General features: G+C 45.2%; 1 protein-coding gene across 4 annotated transcripts in view; it reads right to left on the bottom strand.

Annotated features, from left to right (window-relative positions):
• shisa6b (shisa family member 6b) overlaps positions 1-9,084 on the bottom strand; it is a 69,554-nt gene extending 60,470 nt beyond the window's left edge. For all 4 annotated transcript variants that reach the window (XM_014179520.3, XM_014179522.3, XM_014179523.3 and 1 more), the window contains exons 1-3: positions 9,028-9,084; positions 7,600-8,522; positions 4,232-4,392 (exon numbers count right to left, since the gene is read on the bottom strand). In XM_014179520.3, coding sequence (XP_014034995.1) covers positions 4,232-4,392; positions 7,600-8,132 — 694 coding nt within the window. In that variant the 5' untranslated portion in view covers positions 8,133-8,522; positions 9,028-9,084. The remainder of the gene's footprint in view (positions 1-4,231; positions 4,393-7,599; positions 8,523-9,027) is intronic.
• Positions 9,085-9,582: the final 498 nt, after the last annotated feature.

The following is a 9,582-nucleotide window of genomic DNA, read 5'->3' as shown; positions in this document are numbered from 1 at the left end:
GCGTAAAAAGCAAGAAGATTAAAATGGTTGTCATTTGTATATCGTCACCATTAGCTGTTTGTGCATCAGTGTCATCATTGGACTTTGCATGTCAGAGAAACTGTTGTTGCTGAGTCAAAAATAGGACCTCTGACCCTAAGATGTTAGGATATGGATACTGGAGTAAAAACAGATATTCTCCACACTACAATAAACATCACTTCCTCTATTCATGATGGACTTAATTCACTTTTTTTTTTAGCAACAACCAACATACAGTAACAAAATCTGTGTTTGCAGTGTAATGTAAATGTTTCCCCATGAGAGCAATATGGGTCCAAAAAGAATTATTCATTCATTTTCTCTCGCTTTGTTTCTTTACTTCAAACCCAGAAGTACGTTTAACGTCAAATCTACTCAAGCCCTCTAAACTAAACAACTGTCAAGACAAGGACTTTTCCTTGTTGTGGCTGCAGGGTGTATAATGTTCACTCACAGACCTAAAAACAGGTTTTGAAGCTTACAACTCAAGCAGAGTGGATGACAAAATAAATAGCATGGTATCCTATTCTGCTGTCTCCACAGTTTGCTCTGGGATCTGTTTTTAAAAATGCCTGGACAGGTTTTCTAGCAATCTACCAAGGATACCTGTGACATGCCCGACCTGCATTTTTAGGAGCGCATCTAAAACTATGTTAAGAAAATCATCTGTTTTTTGGGGGGGGCAAAGTGGCTTTTCTTGTTGTGATGTGGAAAACCACGGCATTCCATTTTAGGATCAGAGAGGATGGTGATGTCATTTCATCTCTTGGCTCAGTTGGAGAGGGTCCTCTTAGGCCTCTCCAGACCTTTGGCTTTAGCTATATCTGGTTACCGAGGACTCTGGGACATCTGACTTAAGAGACCTGAGGGGCTCATCCTGGAATGCTGCGGCGTGTGTGCAGGGTTTCTTTCATTTATTCATGTGTTTGTGTCTTTCATTCATTCTGTTTCTTTCTTTCTTTCCGTTCTCCGTGTTCTGTCTATCTAACTGTGTCATCCTCAGCGGGGACATCTCTAATAGAAAGAAATCTTCTCCTCAGGAGCACTACAATACTGTACAATACTGGATGCGCATTTTGCCACACATGAATATGCATTTTCACTGCGAGTGAGTGGTTTCTATCTCTCTCTCTCTCCCTGTGCTGCTGTACCACCGATCCTGATCCCGTTAGTGCATAGAATGGCAACTCCCAATTTATACCCACACATTACCCACGCCATCTCTCTTCTGCCTGTCACTGCCTTTCATGTCCAAGACCACAGGACTGCCTGGTCCATAGTGTAGGGCGAGCTGGGCTGGGATGGGATAAGCTAGCCTACATGATGAGCTATGTTCACTAGCTAACACTAACAACGATTGTGTGCAGGAAGGCAGGCAGACAGAGACACAACCAGACAGGCAGACAGAAAGGCACAGAGAGAGAGAGCAAGATGCTTGACCTCCGCTGAGTATGACTTCCCACAAGGTCAGCCAGTTGGGTGGGTGCATTCCCCCTGTGCCTTGCACGGCTCGGTGGGCCACAGCATTAGGACCAGATTGATACAGTGAGTCAGGGGGACAGACAGGGCCGCTGACTGGGAGCAGACTGGGGTCGACAGACCGGGGTCGACAGACCGGCGGGGTTCACAGACTGGGGTCGACAGACCGGCGGGGTTGACAGACCGGGGTCGACAGACCGGCGGGGTCGACAGACCGGCGGGGTCGACAGACCGGGGACGACAGACCGGCGGGGTTGACAGACCGGGGTCGACAGACCGGCGGGGTCGACAGACCGGGGACGACAGACCGGGGTCGACAGACCGGGATCGACAGACCGGCGGGGTCAACAGACCGGCGGGGTCGACAGACCGGGGACGACAGACCGGCGGGGTCGACAGACCGGCGGGGTTGACAGACCGGGGTCGACAGACCGGCGGTGTTGACAGACCAGGGTCGACAGACCGGCGGGGTCGACAGACCGGCGGGGTCGACAGACCGAGGACGACAGACCGGGGTCGACATGGCCCGCCATGCTCTGCAACCTAAATGAGCTGGTCTGAAACCTGACACACTTGTTTGTCTAGCCTGCACATCTGTTTGTCTGTCCCGCTGTGTGTCTCTGCATGTCTTTTGTCCATGCGAGTGGATTTTTAGGTCTTTGTCTGTCTGTCTGTCTGCCTTCCCTTTCTCTTGTTGTGTTGAGGTACAGAAGTATGGGTTTTCAGATACGGGTTTTCTTCCTCTCTCCACTCTTTTTCTGTCTTACTGTGTATCTCTCAAACACCTTTCTCTTTTAGTCTTTCTCTCCCTCTCTCTCAACTCAGACCTGCCTCACACTCACAGTAAACATGAGACAGGTTTGTGGTTGCAGGATTGTATCTCTTCAGAGATCCCAGAACCGAGATTTACACCCCCTGTCAGTGTTGTTCTGTTCCCACTTCCCAGCCCTGTGGTTGAATCCCATTCCCATGCGTGCCGAAGCGGTCACGGTCTCGCTGCGGTCTGTGTTTCAGGGTGTCATCCTTGGCTGACTCACCAGCTGAACCACTCAGCGTCCACCGTTTCCACCCTGCCACAGACGGCCCGGCCCTGTTCCCTCACCAGCCACAATGATCTACACTAACAGGGCCTCTGTCTGTCTTTCTTCCTCTCTCTACTGTCTCTATCCCTCTCTTCCTCTCTCTACTGTCTCTATCCCTCTCTTCCTCTCTCTACTGTCTCTATCCCTCTCTTCCTCTCTCTACTGTCTCTATCCCTCTCTTCCTCTCTACTGTCTCTATCCCTCCCTTTCTCTCTCTACTGTCTCTATCCCTCTCTTCCTCTCTACTGTCTCTATCTCTCTCTTCCTCTCTCTACTGTCTCTATCTCTCTCTTCCTCTCTCCACTGTCTCTATCCCTCCCTTTCTCTCTCTACTGTCTCTATCTCTCTCTTCCTCTCTCCACTGTCTCTATCCCTCTCTTCCTCTCTCTACTGTCTCTAGCCCTCTCTTCCTCTCTACTGTCTCTATCTCTCTCTTCCTCTCTCTACTGTCTCTATCCCTCTCTTCCTCTCTCTACTGTCTCTATCCCTCTCTTCCTCTCTCTACTGTCTCTATCCCTCTCTTCCTCTCTCTACTGTCTCTATCCCTCTCTTCCTCTCTACTGTCTCTATCCCTCCCTTTCTCTCTCTACTGTCTCTATCCCTCTCTTCCTCTCTACTGTCTCTATCTCTCTCTTCCTCTCTCTACTGTCTCTATCTCTCTCTTCCTCTCTCCACTGTCTCTATCCCTCCCTTTCTCTCTCTACTGTCTCTATCTCTCTCTTCCTCTCTCCACTGTCTCTATCCCTCTCTTCCTCTCTCTACTGTCTCTAGCCCTCTCTTCCTCTCTACTGTCTCTATCTCTCTCTTCCTCTCTCTACTGTCTCTATCCCTCTCTTCCTCTCTCTACTGTCTCTATCCCTCTCTTCCTCTCTCTACTGTCTCTATCCCTCTCTTCCTCTCTCTACTGTCTCTATCCCTCTCTTCCTCTCTACTGTCTCTATCCCTCCCTTTCTCTCTCTACTGTCTCTATCCCTCTCTTCCTCTCTCTACTGTCACTATCTCTCTCTTCCTCTCTCTACTGTCTCTATCTCTCTCTTCCTCTCTCTACTGTCTCTATCCCTCTCTTCCTCTCTACTGTCTCTATCTCTCTCTTCCTCTCTCTACTGTCTCTATCCCTCCCTTTCTCTCTCTACTGTCTCTATCTCTCTCTTCCTCTCTCCACTGTCTCTAGCCCTCTCTTCCTCTCTACTGTCTCTATCCCTCTCTTCCTCTCTCTACTGTCTCTAGCCGTCTCTTTCTCTCTACTGTCTCTATCTCTCTCTTCCTCTCTCTACTGTCTCTAGCCGTCTCTTTCTCTATCTCCCCCTTGTTCCCACTCTTGCACAAATCGGATGATTATGGGATGTTAACACAGGAGATTACACCATTGACAGGGAGAGCAGCATGCCGTAGACACACAATGTGTGCACTCATACACAAAGAATAAGAGCCCACTGACACATATCAGTTCAGTAACAGTCTCATGCAGATGATTAAGCAGGTCAAAGTCATGAAGGATAATGGCGATGCACCAACACATTCACACACTTCACACAGTATTCTCATACCTCTTCACAGATTTGCCCATTGGTGCCACTTCACCAATTTGTCTTTGAAGATATGTACCCAAAACAGTAGAATATATGTAGCATACTATAAAGGTAACGTACCGTGGTTGGACTTGGACTGGTGGACAGGGGTGTAGTGGTTCTTGGAGGAGGTTCGTTGGGGGGTGTTGTCTTTGGGAGAGCCGTTCATCGCTGCAAAGTTCTCACAGTCGTACTGAGATATGGGAATGGGCCCCTGCTGCCTCAGGATGTCTGCAAGGGCCCTGGGGACACACAGAGAGAAAACACCAAATGTCACTGTTACTACTATTTAGATAACTTCTCCAAGCAGCTACACTAAACTCCAAGGTGAGTGAGTGTTCCTGGCACTGAAAGGTTACAGCGAACCCTTAATAAACAATAGAAACAGAGTTGTGTTTATGAGAAGCAGTTCTAATTAGGTTGAATGGTAGTGTTTTTCAGGCCGACACCAGGTGCGTATGGAGGTATGGTACCCTCGGGGATGAGGAGGAGAGGGAAGAGAGGGAATAGAAAAACTCAACAGCCTCATGAAAGAAAATAACAACAATATTAGATTTTTTTCTGGCAGCACTTCGGAAGAGGAGGAAATCAAATTATGTTTGCATTGCTGCGGTTGCTCAAAGCCTTGTGCATGACAAATATCTCTACAGCATAACCTTTGCTGCTCTATAAATATTGTTCCTGTTTTTTTAGTTATTTCACACCTGTGTTTTTCAGTTAGGTACTTTATCATTGGATTTGCTGTTGTGCAGATGTGTCAAGCAAGTATTATTATTATTATTTCTAATTTGAAACTTTATTTAACTAGGCGAGTCACGGCCTACACCGGCCAAACCCGGACGACGCTGGGCCGATTGTGCGCCGCCCTATGGGACTCCCAATCACGGCCGGATGTGATGCAGCCTGGATTCAAACCAGGGACTGTAGTGACCCCTCTTGCACTGAGATGCAGTGCTTCAGACCGCTGCGCCACTCTGGAGCAATTCTAATGATACTTTGACCTTAACGTGATACATTATTCACTGTCTCTAGCTTACTTCTGTGTTGAGTCGTGCATGTATGAAAGGACCATGAGCCACAGAGGGAGAGTACAATGTTTGTCAGCGGTCGCTCATCGATGTCTGCTCTCCAACATGTGTTGTCCACTAGTCTGTGGTAACTGGAATGTGGCAAAGCCCAAAGGGAGCCGGGAAACAGCTGAGAAAACACACGGAAGCTTACACGCGTAACTACAAACAGCTACTTGGTGGAAATCTCCAACATAATGCTGATTCACCCTTGTCAGTTCACCACTGCAGGCCGAGAATGCACACACCACCACCACCAACAACACCACCAACACCACCACCACCAAGTATCTGGGGGGGGCTTGAATAGAAGTTATATTTTAAATTTGATGGTCTGTAACAGTCAACTGATAACAAACTGGTTTGACTTGACTTAGCAAAGGCCTTGACATTTTATGAGTCTTTTTACGAGGGAAATGTGCATAGACATTGCTGTGTGCCTGGATTTATCCGTTTCCATTTTAGGGGGACGATGCATCATCAGTGCTCTTCGTATTATTACATCGGGTTTATGATGCAGAAACCAGATTCATCACAACACCTGCAATGAAACACGCTCCAAAAAAATACATCAAATATGCATCAGTAGGATCAGTAGAATCATGCCCTCACCCACACACCTGATTTACCAGCCAACAAGTCTGCCTCTCCAAATCATTTAGATGTTTCCCTTTGAACACCTCTGCAATTTTATTTCGGCTTTCATGTGTACACTACTGTATTAATGGCATTAGTAGAATTGAATAGAATTTCAAATATATATATGCACCATTTGAACTATGAGTAGGTGATAGGGACATTTTTATCAGCAGTGTCAGACTGTATTGGCAGGACATACCTGGTTAAAAGTCCGATGTTTTCTCATATAAAAGAGTTTCATTCCAAAATGCAATATATCCATTTTCAGAAATGTTGGTAAATTGACATGAATTAAAAACACATCTTGCGAAAGAGATAGAGCTATTTTTTTTTTCCCATCTTACCATATCCACCCCTAACATCCAAACTCCAATAGAAAAGTAGCCCTAATTGGGTTTTTAAAAAAGTTACATGTGATGAAGTATCAATATGTAAATACATAACTTTCAACTACATTGTACCAATATCACATAGCAGATGTATTGTATTCAGAAGATTTACAGTGTATGCAATGTGTGTTTTCTTTTGGTAATTTAAGCAACTTTTGCAACAATCGCAAATCATTTGCTGTTCAATTATGGATTGGTTGAATGCTTACTGCCTGAGTGACGGAGCTCACTGTTTTTCAGCCTCCGTAGGTTTACAGTGTTTCGCATGGCTGGGGTTCGGATCAAAGAACCCTACAAAAGACTTCTTTATAGAACGTTTAGGGGTGCCATATATGGAGCAAGCAGAGCCAGAGTCATATATAGTGGGGTGCGAAATGATTGACACTATTGATATACAAACATGAGCAATGACCTTATAAAAATAAAAAATAAAAATTAAATACTGAGCTATATTGTATGCTCCGAAAAAATTGGGACATTTTATTATTTTATACTAATACAATCACCCAGAGAAACAGATTTGTTTTTTCTTAAAAAGGTATGGGTCAAAATAAAGAAAGTAGTCCAAAATGTAGTATTTGGTCCCATATTCCTAGTATGCAATGATTACATCAAGCTTGTGACTCTACTAAATGTATTTCCTGTTCGTTTGGGTTGTGTTTCAAATTATTTAGTGCCCAATAGAAATGAATGGTAATTATTATAAAGGAATGGTAATGAAGTATTATCCGTTATCATAGTAGCATCCACATGAATGTAGATGTGTTTAGAAACCTATTATATTCTTATTTACGATAAAAGTGACTCCAAAATGACACAATACATTATTTACCATTCATTTCTATTGGGCAGAAATCTAATCTTAAGCACATCTGAATCACATCTAAAGTTAACATTTTAAAAGCCATAATTCATACACATAGAAAGGGACCCATTAATGTCAGATATAACAATTGACACGTGACACCTCACAGTAGGCTGAACTATGACCTCTGACCCTTAATTGCCATGTAGTAATATAGTCAGTCTACTGTACAACTGATCCAGGTGCGGCTAGTGCTCTTAGTTCAAGGGTCAGACCTCTTGGTATATTGGCTTAGACAGTTAGGGGTTGTGGATACGCCCCATATTAGCTAGGGCATGTTATACGGAAAATTGAAGATTTCAATTGAAAGGTTGATAATCCATAATATATTTTATACTACATGCGAACATGATTTCATTAGAGAATAATATGTTTAACGACATTGACATTTTTGTCTCAAGACATCAAAGACCAGATCATGTTGCGGCACACATACGAGCGGGCTTTGCACCCAAGCAGACGTTCAATAATTCAGTCATTCTGACTTACCTATGGATATTCATTTCCTGAGGAGGCTCTGTGGCTTTGTCGTAGGCAACTTTAGCCGAAACTCCCACCACAAAAATAAAAGCTATGATCCCACAGGTGATGTACACCGCAGTGTTCGTCTGGTCCATGCTCGGGTCAAAAGGCTGTCCCGTCGAGGCTGGCGACGGGGGGGGCGTTTTCACCCAGTCCGGCTTGATGTAGTTTTTACAGCTTGACTGGTCAACTCTTTTTTCTTTTTCCTGACAGCAGAACCGCAGGTAGCAGGACCCGCAGCAGTAGCGGTGAACCGTGTTGTTACACGCAAACTCTCTATCAAATTGTCCGCTCACGTCGTAGTAACCCGTGCACATATCGTAGTCCTTGGTCGTGTTCTTCTGCGGCGCAGCGGTGGGGACCGCCGCGGTAATGTTGGCTTCTTTTGCCTTGGGAGTCCGCTTGGTCTCCGTCTTCACTTTCTTGCCTCCCGTGGCGGCGCAGAAAACGGTCAGGGGATCCAGGTATATGAGGAGCAGCAAAAGGTGCCGTATCCCCATGGTGTGTCTAACCTGTCAATTCACTTCTGACGCGACGCTTGAGTTCTTTTCTGACTTGGTACTTGAAGTGAATGTGGTAGGGCTCTTAGTCTGTCAAGGCTGTTGCAACCCTGGCATCCGCCACTCGCGTTGGTCCCCTCAGTATCGATACTGTTACCATACTGGGTAGAAGAGTGAGTTAAGTTTAGCATTAATAGCAGAGCTTCTGCAACCTATTGCGCTCTGATAGGAGAGTCGAAAGCCGGGGACTCTGTGCTTTCCGCTGGGTTGGAGGTTCTGAAATCGGCCGGGTGTTGCTGTCCAATGTCCTGATTTCTGTGGCGCGCCTTAGGTCGAGCTGTCTTTAAACAGTATGGTTTGTGCGCACATCTTGCTGTGGTGAAAGTTGCGCTATAGAGGAAACAAGCAAAACGCTTCATTAGCCATTATCCGCACGTCAAGGGTGGCGCATTAAGTCTACCAACTATTCAGCCACGCGATGGAAAGCACTCATTTATTCCGAAAAGCGTTTTTTTTTTGTCACATCCCTTTCGTGAAGTATTTGACATTCAGGGCTTCTGAGCTTATCATATTGGCTGCATGCAGTCAAGCCGTGCTTGTTTAAATCCCTTTCAATCCACAGACGTTGCAACTGGAACTATCCAAATGCATACAATTCTAACAGAGTAGAACCAATATGTACAAAACTGTTTTAATTGCAGCCAAATATTTTGTTTTTACTCAGTAAAATATCGCCAACGAATAGCCTATTTCAATATATTAGACTGCTTAAAAGTAAGGTATTTCATTTTATCTTACAGGAAAAAGCACAACGCAATGTAATGTAGATATCTGCACATTAAGCTGGGGCACAAGCAATAGGTCAAAGATAAAAGTGTTGGTGATAAAAACCTACCTCTACCAAGATTGCTGTTGACTTGCTTGCTCTCTGTCTGGCGCGGGGAGAGTGAATAGAATAGCAGAGCTCAGCAAGAGACCACTTTCCATTTCCCCCCTCCCTCCCCGTCTCTCTTTTTTTTCTCCTCCCTCCCTTCCTTCGTCTCCCTCTCAAGGCGTCCACATACATAGGTTCGGTTTGCTTCTAGCAGAACTCAGCTAGGCGAAGCAACCATCTGTGCTCTCATACTCCCTAAAGACCTTTGCTTGAAAAACGAGAAATAAGCGGCAATTTCACTGGGACTGGCTACCGTAGTCACAACATAGCCAGAAACACGGGCTAAATATTTCAATTTAGATGTCAGCATCATTTTATTATAATTCATTTTGGAGTAGACTGTCCTTTTAATAAGTCACCAGAACTGACCTTCATACATTATAGATTCTGTGAGTTTTGCCTATTAGTGACACACTGAGAAAACACATAAGACAGTGTGTGTGTCAGAGAGAGAGAGAGAGAGAGAGAGACATCCTCACATGCCTGCAACAGTTGACTGATCCCAAAGCCAGGAAG

This window comes from Salmo salar, chromosome 28 (assembly GCF_965601325.2).
Source record: "Salmo salar chromosome 28, fSalSal1, whole genome shotgun sequence".
In the NCBI taxonomy this organism is placed as follows: domain Eukaryota; kingdom Metazoa; phylum Chordata; class Actinopteri; order Salmoniformes; family Salmonidae; genus Salmo; species Salmo salar.
This window is presented reverse-complemented; position numbering and strand designations above follow the sequence as displayed.